The sequence below is a fragment of the Eucyclogobius newberryi genome, unplaced genomic scaffold, assembly GCF_026437365.1.
Source record: "Eucyclogobius newberryi isolate DKJ021-1_F unplaced genomic scaffold, fEucNew1.0.hap1 SCAF_3, whole genome shotgun sequence".
Taxonomy (NCBI): Eukaryota; Metazoa; Chordata; class Actinopteri; order Gobiiformes; family Gobiidae; genus Eucyclogobius; species Eucyclogobius newberryi.
Window position 1 is genome coordinate 30,225,477 of NW_027315945.1, and position 19,220 is coordinate 30,244,696.

At 51.0% G+C, this 19,220-nt stretch overlaps 3 protein-coding genes across 3 annotated transcripts in view; 2 read left to right on the forward strand and 1 right to left on the reverse strand.

Moving 5' to 3' along the window:
- The window catches only part of rps27.2 (ribosomal protein S27, isoform 2), a 319,694-nt gene that overhangs the window by 98,904 nt on the left and 201,570 nt on the right, over positions 1–19,220 (reverse strand). The gene's annotated exons all lie outside the window — the stretch shown is intronic.
- s100w (S100 calcium binding protein W) lies at positions 2,388–5,392 on the forward strand. Its single transcript, XM_072461359.1, has 3 exons — positions 2,388–2,679; positions 2,779–2,920; positions 4,384–5,392. Exons 2-3 carry the CDS (start codon positions 2,780–2,782, stop codon positions 4,567–4,569), a joined length of 327 nt encoding a protein of 108 aa, XP_072317460.1. The 5' UTR covers positions 2,388–2,679; position 2,779; the 3' UTR covers positions 4,570–5,392.
- On the forward strand, positions 6,978–7,701 carry LOC140374460 (protein S100-A6-like). The gene is made up of 3 exons (XM_072461360.1): positions 6,978–7,066; positions 7,175–7,327; positions 7,466–7,701. Exons 2-3 carry the CDS (start codon positions 7,184–7,186, stop codon positions 7,592–7,594), a joined length of 273 nt encoding a protein of 90 aa, XP_072317461.1. The 5' UTR covers positions 6,978–7,066; positions 7,175–7,183; the 3' UTR covers positions 7,595–7,701.

Sequence of the window (19,220 nt, forward strand, 5' to 3'; positions counted from 1 at the left end):
CAGCTCTAGGCCATTTGCTGAATGTCTTCCCCCCACCTCTCTCTCTTGCTTTCTCTCTCTCCCCCTTTCACCCTACTGTCCTGTCAGATGAAGCATTTGAGCCTGAAACAACCTTAAAAACCTAAAAAATATAAAATTCTTGATAGAAAATAGCAATAGTTAATGGGTCCAAATGGGTTAATTTTAACAGCTGCAACAAGTCACTGGACATCTAGACTAAATGGAACAAAGCCAAATACTTCAGAATAAAAAGCATGTGTGATATGTCACTGATAAGAGAAAAAATAAATAAATAAATAATATTAAAACTGCAGTGCATTATAAATTTCACTAGATGGCCTGTTCAAATGTGTTGACATGAGTCAGACCTGCAGGTATTTTGTTTTCGACCAGTTTAACGTTGGAGAAAGTCTGCCCTCTAGCTGCAAAATAAGTACTAGCGCATTTTATATTTATGTTCAATATATTTATTAATATTGTACATATTCCTCTGGGACATTGCCTCGCGCTCTTTGTTTCATTTGTTTTGTGTGTCCTTCATTGCACCTTTGTGTCCTCACCTCTAAACTGACTGGCCTGATCTGCAGAAGAATGTCACGAGACACAGTATGAGTCATAAGCCAAATGCTCTTAAGAAGTCTGTTTCGTTAACTCTTTGTTACTTCTTGTTTGCTTTTCACAACTCGTGTGCACAAAACGGCCCACAACAAACACCTAAACACCAACCACAATACAGAACCAAACTGACAGAGGAAGATACATTTGTTCTTGTGTAAAGGAACTGACAGGGTTAAAGATGCACTCTGTAACCTTTGTAGTGGAGGATCCGGTCAGGGGTCTCAATTATATAACGTAACGTGGAATTCTTACTAAAAGTGCAGGTACGAACAAAAGAAAATCAAACTTCCTCTGACACGAGATCATCTGAAATCCAAGAGTTTATGGACCAAACTGTTCAAACGCATCACAAACTTAACGTTGAAAGTCGCGCACGCAAAAATTCGGGTACGTGCGCACGCTTTATAAATACGACCCCCTGCCAGATCTGTGGAGAGGCGAGGCAGCGCCCAGCTAGAACGTTTTAATGATATTTTTGGAGCAATAAAACAACTTGTAATTGAATAAATGCACAATGGAACGGCGTAATGCTTTGCGACATAGAACATTCCAGGTAAAGCTATAAAAGAAAGTGGAAAAACAAGCAGAAAAGTTACATAGTGCACCTTTAAATCTACTATTACTCTATTACTATTACTACTCTAACATGGCTTTCTGCTTCTTATTCAATAATAGGCTTCTTACTACGTACTTTACTTCACTGTATGTGGGTTTATAAGTAATTCAAAGGTTTCTGGTTAGTTTCCACCTCGGCTCCCCCACTTTCCACCCCACAGACAGCCGTAATAACAGCAGGTAATTGTCCTTTTCCGTTCAGGCCCCTGCAACGAGAATCCGATCCGCGTCCAATGAGCGAAAGTGTCCCATCTGAAAGACTTGGCGGGAGAGAGAAGGAGGAAAGAGAAGAGCAGAGTTGTGGGTGGGGTGCATCTGGAGTTACAGAAGAGGTGTAATGAACAGGGGGGGGACTGTCAGAGAGGTTAAACGTGTGCAACCAGACAGCATAGCAACGAGGGGAGACACAGCATAGCAACGAGGGGAGACACAGCATAGCAACGAGGGGAGACACAGCATAGCAACGAGGGGAGACACAGCAGACGTGTAAGAGACGCTCCACTTTAAAGGAATTACTTATATACCCACATATTTATTTAAAGTGCGTGCCACAGGTTTATGTGTTTTTCCATGTATTGCTTTGCCAGTTCCGTAGTCAGCATTTATCATAGTTTTAGTTTAAGTGGTGGTGAGTTTTACAAAAGGAATCCCTTCATCTACAGCACGTCACCGATAAACTGAGTTATTTCTGAAACGCAGATGAGGAATACGTATTTCTGACATTCACTTTGGAAACTAAGGTTCAAAGTAGAGCAGTTCTGCAAAGCCCAAACTCTAATCAAATAACATATAGTACATTTATTTGTAGATGGAGCAAAAATAGGTCGATTTTATGCTATTGGGGTAAAAAAAAAGTATGATTATGACAATAGCAATAAAATATACTCTATATTTAGAGCCTGTTCCTCATCCTGATACAGTATATTATTGAAAAAAAAGGAAAAAAAAGGGATTTCCACAGCAGAACTGGTTTGTGGGGAATACAAATAATCTTATAATAACTGTTGAGTAATTGAGCACTTTGTGCACTTTTTTACACGAGTGAAGTGACAAAGCACTCAAACTTCATTACTTGGACCCGTCTGGTACAGTTTCCGCCGGTCTAGGTCCCACCACAGCAGCGACACGCCCCTGTGACTGTAGTTTTCCATGTGTTTACGCACCGCGGCTGCAGCGTGCATTCCCTCCGCACACTCAAAACTAGTTCTTTTACTTGACTTTAACACTTTAAGCTGCAGTAAATAATTCATTTTCCAGTTTTACTATTCATGAGACTGGTTAGATTACTCTGAGGGAGGGGGTTTGTCACACATTTCCCCGGCATGAATCAGAGTTTTGTCAAGCCTTTAAGAGGAGACTTCCCCAGCGTCTAACAGTCCACCCCTGAGAAAGAACAGCTCCAGACTGGTTTCCCATCACGGCCTGCTGAATTTGCACAAGAGCAAGGTAGGTTATTCCAACATGACCCGACACGCAGGAAGAGGAACGACACACGCAGCCTGCTTGATTGTTTGTTTGTTTGTTTGTTTGTTTGTTTGCTTGCAGCATGTCTCGCCTGGAGCAGGTCATCACGTCCATGGTGGATATCTTCCTGGAGTACGCCGACGACGAGGGAAAGAAGAAGCAGCTGAACAAAGAAGAGCTCAAGACATTCCTGGACAAAGAGATACAGAATGAAGAGTTGAAGGTAATTGTGTGCTTTGTAAATGATTGTGGGAAGCGAGGACAGTTCCGTGTGGAGCCCTGGAGAGTTATTTGACAGTTATTCTAGTAGTAACAGTCTCTTGCCTGAGTGTAAGTGTCGGTTCCTCTTCCCACAGTGACAAAAGCTTTATGTTGACAATATTAAATGATTTTGAACGTTTGTGTTTCGTGCGCCGCTTCCTCACTTTTGTGTCTCGGGCAAATGATTGATTTGTGAGGATCTTTCCCCATTCAAAAGATACAATGTTTGGATTTAAATAGTGCTGTTACTTTTACAATGATTGCCACGCCAAATCCTTCAAAGCAGGAAACGTCCTTTTGCCTGAAATCATGAATATTTGGAAAGAAGATGTTACAAAAAGACTGTTAATCCTACAGCTACTCGTAATACTTTTTTTACTCTTACTTGAGTAGTTTCTCGGACTACGACTTTATACATTTACTTGAGTAATATTATTCTGAAATAGCGTTACTCTGACTTGGGTACAGGCTTCTAACCTCTTCCTAAACAGCACTTATTTCACTTTCCTCCAAATTCAAGCACAGCCTATAACCTAATACTCCAATTAAAACTACTTATGCTACTGCTCGTCATTGTTGCTACGTCCAACTTTATAACCATAGTCTATTTATGTATGTGTTTATTTATTTTATTTATTTTATTTATTTTATTTATTTTATTTATTTTATTTATTTTATTTATTTTATTTATTTTATTTTATTTTATTTTATTTATTTTATTTATTTTATTTATTTTATTTATTTTATTTATTTTATTTATTTTATTTATTTTATTTATTTTATTTATTTACCAAAGTCCATTTGGCTTTTTTAATCCAGCATTTATTTCATCACAGTTGTTTTAAATAGCTCCAGAGCATGGACAATAAAACACTGTGTGCACTGAGCGACATTGCCTCTCCGCAGATCTGACCTGTTACTTGGCCCGGTGCTTGTCTCCATGGAGAACAAAGGGGAGACCCGGGGGTTGGTTGTCACATCTTTTTAGGTTCATCTGGAATAAAAAACAAAACAAAATAATTATTTCAACGCAAGAAAGAAAGTTGAATAAAGTAAGTTAAGTTAATTGGAAAACGTGACATGTGTGATTCATTTCAGGTTTGATTTTTAGATGCTTGTTCCAGTTGTAATGTATTTATCATTTTACTGACAAATTCACCCTTCACAAGCCGAGATATGGCGAGTGTGACAACCAACCCCAGCCTCCTCTAAGCCCAATGCCGTAATGTTGTGGAACATATAGGCAAAGCGAGAACATCTCCATGGCAACAAGCAAGTTCATTATGCAGTACAAAGATTGAATAGATTTGGGTCGAGTGAGTTTCATGAAATACAATCAGCAGAAGGTCACCACTTGAGGAACCGTGTCAGTTTTTACGCGCTCGACGACTGATCATTCTCACCGTGCTTCTGTTTGTTCCCCAGCAAACCATCAGCGCGGAGGCAGTGGAGGAGGCCATGGAGATGATCGACAAGAACCACGACGGAGAGATCAACTTCAGGGAGTTCTGCAGATGCGTCTGTGTGCTGGCCAAGTGCCACTTCCAGAAGAAAACTGGCAAGGGGGGGAAGCGGGGCAAGGGCAAAGGCGAGCCTGGAGATGAAGACTGAAGGGACGTCAGGTTTAGTTTTGTTTGTTATGTCAGGTCGTATTCGGGAAAAGTGCGAGTTGAACCATGAATAAATAAATAAATACAGTGTTGCCCGACCGGTTTGAGGAGGGCCGCCTTTTGCCAGCTTTCATTGTTACAGAAGTTATTATTTCCTCAAATATCAAACACGTTGTGACCGCTGCGGTGTCTTCTGTCTCATTCACGCACTTTTACATGCTGATGCTGATCCATATTAAAACAAGTATCAAACTAGATACCGTATTTTCCAGACTATAAGTCGCACTTTTTTTCATAGTTTTTGCCGGGGTGCGACTTATACTTATATTTTACTTATATACTTATACTCCGGAGCGACTTATATGTGATATTATTTGTTATTTTCACACTTGCAACCGCATTTCATACTCCAGTGCAACTTATTATGTTTTTTTCTTCTCTTTTATGCATTTTTTGACTGGTGCGACTTATACTCCAGTGCAATTTATAGTCCGGAATATACGGTACTCATTTCAGCAAGTATCGATACTAAAAACAGGGCAAAATGTTATGTAATTTAGCCGTGTTTTGGTCTGGATTCAGTCAGTGTTAAGGTTTTGTTTTGTTTATAAATTATTGTGTGAAAAATTACATTAAACTATTGCAATACAGAACGTAGTTAAACAAATATTGCATATGTTTCCCATATCATGCAGGTTTAAAAGAAACTACTATTATTTTGTGTGAAGAATCGAAAATTAGTTTGACATTTTTCTATCATGACAACACAAAAAAAAAAAAAAAAAAATATTCAATCTCTACTTCCCATTTTATTTTTGTCTTTTCACTAGCAAAATAAAAAAATGGCTTTCAGTATTGATTTCATGCACATAAATAAACAGAAAAATAGCACAATTCATCCCATCGCAGTCTGAACTCTCTGAACCTCAGGCTTTTATGGACAGAACATTTACTGAGGACTTCTTGATTAAAAAAAACAAACTTATGAAAACCTGTCATGTGCATCAAAGTTACCGTGACATAACTGCTGCCACTCATGCTTTTCTGAATACTTCTGAATACTCTTGGATAATCAAATGATCCCGAACATGTAACGACATGGCAACATAACTGGGCGTGATACATTTCCTCTTCAAAGATTCTACAAAGCAACACTTCAAATACAGAAGCTGCAGACGCATGAGAACCACTAAATATTTACGGCTCATGTTTTTCTTAACGTTTTCATGTATTAGAATGTGCTTTTACAACTTGTAGATTGTTGTGGCAGCGTCACGTACAAACTGGGTGACATCATGAAGCAGATCAGAGAGAAAACATCCCCTCTCCAAAGTGCTGAATATAGAAATGAAAATGCATGTGAGAGCTGAGATTTAAAAAGGTCAAATATATATCGAAGTGTATATTAAGATAGGTGCTTGTTCATTGTTTTAAGTTGCACCGAATCACCAAAGCAAGTTCCTATGTTTGTAAATTCTGCTCATTGACAATAAACCTTTTCTGATTCTGATTCGGAGGTGCACATGAATAATTCTACGAAGAGATTTGAGTTATATATATACGGTTATATAAAGTCTAACCGAATATTAACGGGTTTAAGGTGTGCCGTGTGGGGATTACACGACACACCTTATACCTGCAGGCATTTTTCATAGCAACAAAACAGTGTTGATTGTTTTGTTACTTTACAGTTGTATTTTACAGCTCATTCACTTTTTGTCTACTTTAACCAACCAAGACATTATTTTATCATTTTACTTCTGTGCCTAATCTGTGTTGCAGCATCACTGGCATTTCCCCATTGTGGGACAAATAAAGCTTATCTTATCTTATTACAGGCACGTTTTGTTGCAGTTCTGATGCATTGCAAAAATAAAATGTGATACATTGAGATATTTTTATTTTTATTAATACCTCCGATCGCTCCTGACCAATCCAATGTTTTTTACAGTTGACAGTGACAGAGTAGACTCAAGTGGACTCTAGAGTAGTAGTTTTGTAACAGCTTCTTTCCACTGACATTACTGAACTCTAAATTTGACAAACTAAAAAATGCTGCTCTCAAGCATTCTGACCGCTGAAATATTGTTTATTTATTTTCTCTGTGGGAATGAACTCCCTATTTTGTTTTCAAGTATTTAGTGTATTTCTAATTGTCTTTTATTCTTGCATTAAATTCAATTAAATCTGTACACTTTGCTGAGTGTAATGCCCTGAAAATACTTGCAATAAAGTATCTATCTATCCATCCATCTATCCAGTGTGTTATGTAAAAACCAGTAGAGCAAGTAGCTGCACCTTGCGTTACCTATTTTTGTGGCTTTTGTTCTGTCCACAAAGCTGATGAGAAGTAGGATAGGAATGCCAGCAGTAACATTTTCAATTCGACCCGAGGCACAAAACCTGGGCGTGACGGTCCATATAAAAAGGCCCGAGTCTGTTCCCTCTTCACAGATTCTTCTGCCAGCAACACTTGTGCAACGACCTGTGAAGACGAGGTGAGTCCCTTATGCAGCAAAAAATAATACAAATGTACACGTTCTGTTTTGATAACTATTTTCACATGCGTTTTATGATTTATGCTTTTATTTGTAATCTTGTGGCAGCGATCAATCATGTCAAAGGAACCAGAATGCGGAGAAATCCTCATGGCTGCCCTGCTGATCAATAAGGGCTTCTGTATGGCCGCCAAAGGTGGCGACACAATCAGCAAAAACGAGGCGGTGAAACTGCTCCGCGATCAGATGGGGCCCGAGACGGTAAGTAGGGCCTGTGCAAAAACCTATGTGAGGGTTGATAATCTAAATGTGTGGTGCTGGGGTAGCGGTCTAGGGCAGTTGCCCCCCCCTCTGCAAGTGCTTGTATCTGAGATTTGTTTGTTTGTTTGTTTTCTGTAGAAGAAGGAGGACATCGAGAAAGTATTTGCAACGCTGGACAGCGATGGGAGTGGCACACTTGATTTTCAAGAGTTTCTCGCTTTGACTGGGTCCTTAGCCATGATGTTTAATCAGATGATGAAGCAATGAAAAATGAAAACATTTGTCAAGTTGTTTTCTGATTTGTCAATTGTCAAGTTAAAACGATTGTACATTTTGGAGCAGAGAACTAATAAAATCTTATGAGATGTGATAAACGAGGTCTTTATGTTTGCAGTACCTAAACTAATACCAACATGCAGTTTGCCTGAATAATTGCCTGTTTGCTAAAACAATATGGAAGAGGCCGAATATAGAAAACTCAAAATCACAATCCGGCCGGCAGCCTGTAGACACCTGCTCTCACTCCTCAACCATAGGATTTAAAAAAGTACTAAAATACTTTATAATACTTTGTTACTGACTAGAACATACAGTAACGTGGCTCTCAAACATTTCAAGTACAGCAAGAGAATATTTGGCTTTCCGAGTATAAAACACTTCTATTATACTGCCCCGAGGCTGAAAACATGGGAACTATAACACACTGACAAACACTGAGCTGAAGTAGGCCTACAATTCAAGACGACAAGAAGGTTTTCTATACAGTCAGTCACGGCCAGTTTAGAAATTCAAAGGGTATTTTATTTTTATTTATAAGAATGTAGGCTGTTTTGTTCGGTTCGTTTTTGCTTCTTGAGAAACATGACATGCAAATACAGGGCTTAGATGTTAAGTGTTAAATGATTAGCGGAGCAAACCTGTGGAGCAGTGTTTTTGCACTACACTATCCACTAACAATAAAGGGGGGAAATATGTAAATAATGTATCTTTAATGACTCTTTGCTATTTTGCTATAGTGGTAATTTGTTGTGCCTTTTCTGATTCAAAATGCTCTGATTAAAGGAGACATATTCTGCTTTTTTACGTAGTACTGAACTGAAGCAGATCATAAACCGTAATATTGATCCAAAATAGAATAGAACCAGGTCCACTGACTTCCTATTCAAAACTGCAGAGCTGACAAGCCCCACATTTCACTCAACCACGTTACATTTTAGAAGCTTACATCCATCATTCAGGGTATAGTATAGGGAAGGGATAGGGGGTAAGTGAAGTCAGGAGTTTTCTGAGCACTATTTTAGAGGTGGGTTTTTTTAAAAAAAAAAAAGCAACTTTGGAGTGGAGACACTATACTTTAACTCCTACTTGAGTAATATTTTCATTGAAGTAACAGTACTCTTACTAGAGTGACAAGTGTTGGCTCCTCTTCTCACTGTGTGTCAAATCTACAATTGATCAAATTCTTTCATATTGACTGGCCCTAAACATGATTAAAACAAGCACGTCCTACATACCCACGCCTGGACCGAGCACGTCCTACATACCCACGCCTGCACCAAGCACGTCCTACATACCCACGCCTGCACCGAGCACATCCTACATACCCACGCCTGCACCGAGCACGTCCTACATACCCACGCCTGCACCGAGCACAGCACGTCCTACATACCCACGCCTGCACCGAGCACGTCCTACATACCCACGCCTGCACCGAGCACGTCCTACATACCCACGCCTGCACCGAGCACATCCTACATACCCACGCCTGCACCGAGCACGTCCTACATACCCACGCCTGCACCGAGCACGTCCTACATACCCACGCCTGCACCGAGCACGTCCTACATACCCACGCCTGCACCGAGCACGTCCTACATACCCACGCCTGCACGCCTGCACGCCTGCACCTAGCACGTCCTAAATACCCACGCCTGCACCAAGCACGTCCTACATACCCACGCCTGCACCGAGCGCGTCCTACCCTACATACCCACGCCTGCACCAAGCACGTCCTACATACCCACGCCTGCACCGAGCACGTCCTACATACCCACGCCTGCACCGAGCGCGTCCTACCCTACATACCCACGCCTGCACCAAGCACGTCCTGCATACCCACGCCTGCACCAAGCACGTCCTACATACCCACGCCTGCACCAAGCACGTCCTACATACCCACGCCTGCACCAAGCACGTCCTACATACCCACGCCTGCACCGAGCACGTCCTACATACCCACGCCTGCACCGAGCACGTCCTACATACCCACGCCTGCACCAAGCACATCCTACATACCCACGCCTGCACCAAGCACGTCCTACATACCCACGCCTGCACCGAGCGCGTCCTACCCTACATACCCACGCCTGCACCGAGCACGTCCTACATACCCACGCCTGCACCAAGCACGTCCTACATACCCACGCCTGCACCAAGCACGTCCTACCCTACATACCCACGCCTGCACCGAGCACGTCCTACATACCCACGCCTGCACCGAGCACGTCCTACATACCCACGCCTGCACCGAGCGCGTCCTACCCTACATACCCACGCCTGCACCGAGCACGTCCTACATACCCACGCCTGCACCAAGCACGTCCTACATACCCACGCCTGCACCAAGCACGTCCTACCCTACATACCCACGCCTGCACCGAGCACGTCCTACATACCCACGCCTGCACCGAGCACGTCCTACCCTACATACCCACGCCTGCACCAAGCACGTCCTACATACCCACGCCTGCACCAAGCACGTCCTACATACCCACGCCTGCACCGAGCGCGTCCTACCCTACATACCCACGCCTGCACCGAGCACGTCCTACATACCCACGCCTGCACCAAGCACATCCTACATACCCACGCCTGCACCAAGCACGTCCTACATACCCACGCCTGCACCGAGCACGTCCTACATACCCACGCCTGCACCAAGCACGTCCTACATACCCACGCCTGCACCGAGCACGTCCTACATACCCACGCCTGCACCAATCACGTCCTACATACCCACGCCTGCACCAAGCACGTCCTACATACCCACGCCTGCACCGAGCACGTCCTACATACCCACGCCTGCACCAAGCACATCCTACATACCCGCGCCTGCACCAAGCACGTCCTACATATCCACGCCTGCACCGAGCGCGTCCTACCCTACATACCCACGCCTGCACCGAGCACGTCCTACATACCCACGCCTGCACCAAGCACGTCCTACATACCCACGCCTGCACCAAGCACGTCCTACTCTACATACCCACGCCTGCACCGAGCACGTCCTACATACCCACGCCTGCACCAAGCACGTCCTACTCTACATACCCACGCCTGCACCAAGCACGTCCTACATACCCACACCTGCACCAAGCACGTCCTACATACCCACGCCTGCACCAAGCACGTCCTACATACCCACGCCTGCACCGAGCGCGTCCTACCCTACATACCCACGCCTGCACCGAGCACGTCCTACATACCCACGCCTGCACCAAGCACATCCTACATACCCACGCCTGCACCAAGCACGTCCTATATACCCACGCCTGCACCGAGCACGTCCTACATACCCACGCCTGCACCGAGCACGTCCTATATACCCACGCCTGCACCGAGCGCGTCCTACCCTACATACCCACGCCTGCACCGAGCACGTCCTACATACCCACGCCTGCACCAAGCACGTCCTACATACCCACGCCTGCACCAAGCACGTCCTACATACCCACGCCTGCACCAAGCACGTCCTACATACCCACGCCTGCACCGAGCACGTCCTACATACCCACGCCTGCACCGAGCACGTCCTACATACCCACGCCTGCACCAAGCACGTCCTACATACCCACGCCTGCACCAAGCACGTCCTACCCTACATACCCACGCCTGCACCGAGCACGTCCTACATACCCACGCCTGCACCGAGCACGTCCTACATACCCACGCCTGCACCGAGCGCGTCCTACCCTACATACCCACGCCTGCACCGAGCACGTCCTACATACCCACGCCTGCACCAAGCACGTCCTACATACCCACGCCTGCACCAAGCACGTCCTACCCTACATACCCACGCCTGCACCGAGCACGTCCTACATACCCACGCCTGCACCGAGCACGTCCTACCCTACATACCCACGCCTGCACCAAGCACGTCCTACATACCCACGCCTGCACCAAGCACGTCCTACATACCCACGCCTGCACCGAGCGCGTCCTACCCTACATACCCACGCCTGCACCGAGCACGTCCTACATACCCACGCCTGCACCAAGCACATCCTACATACCCACGCCTGCACCAAGCACGTCCTACATACCCACGCCTGCACCGAGCACGTCCTACATACCCACGCCTGCACCAAGCACGTCCTACATACCCACGCCTGCACCGAGCGCGTCCTACATACCCACGCCTGCACCAATCACGTCCTACATACCCACGCCTGCACCAACCACGTCCTACATACCCACGCCTGCACCGAGCACGTCCTACATACCCACGCCTGCACCAAGCACATCCTACATACCCGCGCCTGCACCAAGCACGTCCTACATACCCACGCCTGCACCGAGCGCGTCCTACCCTACATACCCACGCCTGCACCGAGCACGTCCTACATACCCACGCCTGCACCAAGCACGTCCTACATACCCACGCCTGCACCAAGCACGTCCTACTCTACATACCCACGCCTGCACCGAGCACGTCCTACATACCCACGCCTGCACCAAGCACGTCCTACTCTACATACCCACGCCTGCACCAAGCACGTCCTACATACCCACACCTGCACCAAGCACGTCCTACATACCCACGCCTGCACCAAGCACGTCCTACATACCCACGCCTGCACCGAGCGCGTCCTACCCTACATACCCACGCCTGCACCGAGCACGTCCTACATACCCACGCCTGCACCGAGCACGTCCTACATACCCACGCCTGCACCAAGCACATCCTACATACCCACGCCTGCACCAAGCACGTCCTATATACCCACGCCTGCACCGAGCACGTCCTACATACCCACGCCTGCACCGAGCGCGTCCTACCCTACATACCCACGCCTGCACCGAGCACGTCCTACATACCCACGCCTGCAACAAGCACGTCCTACATACCCACGCCTGCACCAAGCACGTCCTACATACCCACGCCTGCACCAAGCACGTCCTACATACCCACGCCTGCACCGAGCACGTCCTACATACCCACGCCTGCACCGAGCACGTCCTACTCTACATACCCACGCCTGCACCGAGCACGTCCTACATACCCACGCCTGCACCGAGCGCGTCCTACATACCCACGCCTGCACCAAGCACGTCCTACATACCCACGCCTGCACCGAGCACGTCCTACCCTACATACCCACGCCTGCACCGAGCACGTCCTACATACCCACGCCTGCACCAAGCACGTCCTACATACCCACGCCTGCACCAAGCACGTCCTACTCTACATACCCACGCCTGCACCGAGCACGTCCTACATACCCACGCCTGCACCGAGCGCGTCCTACCCTACATACCCACGCCTGCACCAAGCACGTCCTACATACCCACACCTGCACCAAGCACGTCCTACATACCCACGCCTGCACCAAGCACGTCCTACATACCCACGCCTGCACCGAGCGCGTCCTACCCTACATACCCACGCCTGCACCGAGCACGTCCTACATACCCACGCCTGCACCAAGCACATCCTACATACCCACGCCTGCACCAAGCACGTCCTATATACCCACACCTGCACCGAGCGCGTCCTAGCCTACATACCCACGCCTGCACCGAGCACGTCCTACATACCCACGCCTGCACCAAGCACATCCTACATACCCACGCCTGCACCAAGCACGTCCTATATACCCACGCCTGCACCGAGCACGTCCTACATACCCACGCCTGCACCGAGCACGTCCTATATACCCACGCCTGCACCGAGCGCGTCCTACCCTACATACCCACGCCTGCACCGAGCACGTCCTACATACCCACGCCTGCACCGAGCACGTCCTACATACCCACGCCTGCACCGAGCACGTCCTACATACCCACGCCTGCACCGAGCACGTCCTACATACCCACGCCTGCACCGAGCACGTCCTACATACCCACGCCTGCACCAAGCACGTCCTACATACCCACGCCTGCACCGAGCGCGTCCTACCCTACATACCCACGCCTGCACCGAGCACGTCCTACATACCCACGCCTGCACCAAGCACGTCCTACATACCCACGCCTGCACCAAGCACGTCCTACCCTACATACCCACGCCTGCACCGAGCACGTCCTACATACCCACGCCTGCACCGAGCACGTCCTACATACCCACGCCTGCACCGAGCGCGTCCTACCCTACATACCCACGCCTGCACCGAGCACGTCCTACATACCCACGCCTGCACCAAGCACGTCCTACATACCCACGCCTGCACCAAGCACGTCCTACCCTACATACCCACGCCTGCACCGAGCACGTCCTACATACCCACGCCTGCACCGAGCACGTCCTACCCTACATACCCACGCCTGCACCAAGCACGTCCTACATACCCACGCCTGCACCAAGCACGTCCTACATACCCACGCCTGCACCGAGCGCGTCCTACCCTACATACCCACGCCTGCACCGAGCACGTCCTACATACCCACGCCTGCACCAAGCACATCCTACATATCCACGCCTGCACCAAGCACGTCCTACATACCCACGCCTGCACCGAGCACGTCCTACATACCCACGCCTGCACCAAGCACGTCCTACATACCCACGCCTGCACCGAGCGCGTCCTACATACCCACGCCTGCACCAATCACGTCCTACATACCCACGCCTGCACCAAGCACGTCCTACATACCCACGCCTGCACCGAGCACGTCCTACATACCCACGCCTGCACCAAGCACATCCTACATACCCGCGCCTGCACCAAGCACGTCCTACATACCCACGCCTGCACCGAGCGCGTCCTACCCTACATACCCACGCCTGCACCGAGCACGTCCTACATACCCACGCCTGCACCAAGCACGTCCTACATACCCACGCCTGCACCAAGCACGTCCTACTCTACATACCCACGCCTGCACCGAGCACGTCCTACATACCCACGCCTGCACCAAGCACGTCCTACTCTACATACCCACGCCTGCACCGAGCACGTCCTACATACCCACACCTGCACCAAGCACGTCCTACATACCCACGCCTGCACCAAGCACGTCCTACATACCCACGCCTGCACCGAGCGCGTCCTACCCTACATACCCACGCCTGCACCGAGCACGTCCTACATACCCACGCCTGCACCAAGCACATCCTACATACCCACGCCTGCACCAAGCACGTCCTATATACCCACGCCTGCACCGAGCACTTCCTACATACCCACGCCTGCACCGAGCACGTCCTATATACCCACGCCTGCACCGAGCGCGTCCTACCCTACATACCCACGCCTGCACCGAGCACGTCCTACATACCCACGCCTGCACCAAGCACGTCCTACATACCCACGCCTGCACCAAGCACGTCCTACATACCCACGCCTGCACCAAGCACGTCCTACATACCCACGCCTGCACCGAGCACGTCCTACATACCCACGCCTGCACCGAGCACGTCCTACTCTACATACCCACGCCTGCACCGAGCACGTCCTACATACCCACGCCTGCACCGAGCGCGTTCTACATACCCACGCCTGCACCAAGCACGTCCTACATACCCACGCCTGCACCGAGCACGTCCTACCCTACATACCCACGCCTGCACCGAGCACGTCCTACATACCCACGCCTGCACCAAGCACGTCCTACATACCCACGCCTGCACCAAGCACGTCCTACTCTACATACCCACGCCTGCACCGAGCACGTCCTACATACCCACGCCTGCACCGAGCGCGTCCTACCCTACATACCCACGCCTGCACCAAGCACGTCCTACATACCCACACCTGCACCAAGCACGTCCTACATACCCACGCCTGCACCAAGCACGTCCTACATACCCACGCCTGCACCGAGCGCGTCCTACCCTACATACCCACGCCTGCACCGAGCACGTCCTACATACCCACGCCTGCACCAAGCACATCCTACATACCCACGCCTGCACCAAGCACGTCCTATATACCCACACCTGCACCGAGCGCGTCCTACCCTACATACCCACGCCTGCACCGAGCACGTCCTACATACCCACGCCTGCACCAAGCACATCCTACATACCCACGCCTGCACCAAGCACGTCCTATATACCCACGCCTGCACCGAGCACGTCCTACATACCCACGCCTGCACCGAGCACGTCCTATATACCCACGCCTGCACCGAGCGCGTCCTACCCTACATACCCACGCCTGCACCGAGCACGTCCTACATACCCACGCCTGCACCGAGCACGTCCTACATACCCACGCCTGCACCGAGCACGTCCTACATACCCACGCCTGCACCGAGCACGTCCTACATACCCACGCCTGTACCGAGCACGTCCTACATACCCACGCCTGCACCGAGCACATCCTACATACCCACGCCTGCACCGAGCACGTCCTACATACCCACGTCTGCACCAAGCACGTCCTACATACCCACGCCTGCACCGAGCACGTCCTACTCTACATACCCACGCCTGCACCGAGCACGTCCTACATACCCACGCCTGCACCGAGCGCGTCCTACCCTACATACCCACGCCTGCACCAAGCACGTCCTACATACCCACACCTGCACCAAGCACGTCCTACATACCCACGCCTGCACCAAGCACGTCCTACATACCCACGCCTGCACCGAGCGCGTCCTACCCTACATACCCACGCCTGCACCGAGCACGTCCTACATACCCACGCCTGCACCAAGCACATCCTACATACCCACGCCTGCACCAAGCACGTCCTATATACCCACACCTGCACCGAGCGCGTCCTACCCTACATACCCACGCCTGCACCGAGCACGTCCTACATACCCACGCCTGCACCAAGCACATCCTACATACCCACGCCTGCACCAAGCACGTCCTATATACCCACGCCTGCACCGAGCACGTCCTACATACCCACGCCTGCACCGAGCACGTCCTATATACCCACGCCTGCACCGAGCGCGTCCTACCCTACATACCCACGCCTGCACCGAGCACGTCCTACATACCCACGCCTGCACCAAGCACGTCCTACATACCCACGCCTGCACCAAGCACGTCCTACTCTACATACCCACGCCTGCACCGAGCACGTCCTACATACCCACGCCTGCACCAAGCACGTCCTACTCTACATACCCACGCCTGCACCAAGCACGTCCTACATACCCACACCTGCACCAAGCACGTCCTACATACCCACGCCTGCACCAAGCACGTCCTACATACCCACGCCTGCACCGAGCGCGTCCTACCCTACATACCCACGCCTGCACCGAGCACGTCCTACATACCCACGCCTGCACCGAGCACGTCCTACATACCCACGCCTGCACCAAGCACATCCTACATACCCACGCCTGCACCAAGCACGTCCTATATACCCACGCCTGCACCGAGCACGTCCTACATACCCACGCCTGCACCGAGCGCGTCCTACCCTACATACCCACGCCTGCACCGAGCACGTCCTACATACCCACGCCTGCACCAAGCACGTCCTACATACCCACGCCTGCACCAAGCACGTCCTACATACCCACGCCTGCACCAAGCACGTCCTACATACCCACGCCTGCACCGAGCACGTCCTACATACCCACGCCTGCACCGAGCACGTCCTACTCTACATACCCACGCCTGCACCGAGCACGTCCTACATACCCACGCCTGCACCGAGCGCGTCCTACATACCCACGCCTGCACCAAGCACGTCCTACATACCCACGCCTGCACCGAGCACGTCCTACCCTACATACCCACGCCTGCACCGAGCACGTCCTACATACCCACGCCTGCACCAAGCACGTCCTACATACCCACGCCTGCACCAAGCACGTCCTACTCTACATACCCACGCCTGCACCGAGCACGTCCTACATACCCACGCCTGCACCGAGCGCGTCCTACCCTACATACCCACGCCTGCACCAAGCACGTCCTACATACCCACACCTGCACCAAGCACGTCCTACATACCCACGCCTGCACCAAGCACGTCCTACATACCCACGCCTGCACCGAGCGCGTCCTACCCTACATACCCACGCCTGCACCGAGCACGTCCTACATACCCACGCCTGCACCAAGCACATCCTACATACCCACGCCTGCACCAAGCACGTCCTATATACCCACACCTGCACCGAGCGCGTCCTACCCTACATACCCACGCCTGCACCGAGCACGTCCTACATACCCACGCCTGCACCAAGCACATCCTACATACCCACGCCTGCACCAAGCACGTCCTATATACCCACGCCTGCACCGAGCACGTCCTACATACCCACGCCTGCACCGAGCACGTCCTATATACCCACGCCTGCACCGAGCGCGTCCTACCCTACATACCCACGCCTGCACCGAGCACGTCCTACATACCCACGCCTGCACCGAGCACGTCCTACATACCCACGCCTGCACCGAGCACGTCCTACATACCCACGCCTGCACCGAGCACGTCCTACATACCCACGCCTGCACCGAGCACGTCCTACATACCCACGCCTGCACCAAGCACGTCCTACATACCCACGCCTGCACCGAGCGCGTCCTACCCTACATACCCACGCCTGCACCGAGCACGTCCTACATACCCACGCCTGCACCAAGCACGTCCTACATACCCACGCCTGCACCAAGCACGTCCTACCCTACATACCCACGCCTGCACCGAGCACGTCCTACATACCCACGCCTGCACCGAGCACGTCCTACATACCCACGCCTGCACCGAGCGCGTCCTACCCTACATACCCACGCCTGCACCGAGCACGTCCTACATACCCACGCCTGCACCAAGCACGTCCTACATACCCACGCCTGCACCAAGCACGTCCTACCCTACATACCCACGCCTGCACCGAGCACGTCCTACATACCCACGCCTGCACCGAGCACGTCCTACCCTACATACCCACGCCTGCACCAAGCACGTCCTACATACCCACGCCTGCACCAAGCACGTCCTACATACCCACGCCTGCACCGAGCGCGTCCTACCCTACATACCCACGCCTGCACCGAGCACGTCCTACATACCCACGCCTGCACCAAGCACATCCTACATATCCACGCCTGCACCAAGCACGTCCTACATACCCACGCCTGCACCGAGCACGTCCTACATACCCACGCCTGCACCAAGCACGTCCTACATACCCACGCCTGCACCGAGCGCGTCCTACATACCCACGCCTGCACCAATCACGTCCTACATACCCACGCCTGCACCAAGCACGTCCTACATACCCACGCCTGCACCGAGCACGTCCTACATACCCACGCCTGCACCAAGCACATCCTACATACCCGCGCCTGCACCAAGCACGTCCTACATACCCACGCCTGCACCGAGCGCGTCCTACCCTACATACCCACGCCTGCACCGAGCACGTCCTACATACCCACGCCTGCACCAAGCACGTCCTACATACCCACGCCTGCACCAAGCACGTCCTACTCTACATACCCACGCCTGCACCGAGCACGTCCTACATACCCACGCCTGCACCAAGCACGTCCTACTCTACATACCCACGCCTGCACCAAGCACGTCCTACATACCCACACCTGCACCAAGCACGTCCTACATACCCACGCCTGCACCAAGCACGTCCTACATACCCACGCCTGCACCGAGCGCGTCCTACCCTACATACCCACGCCTGCACCGAGCACGTCCTACATACCCACGCCTGCACCAAGCACATCCTACAT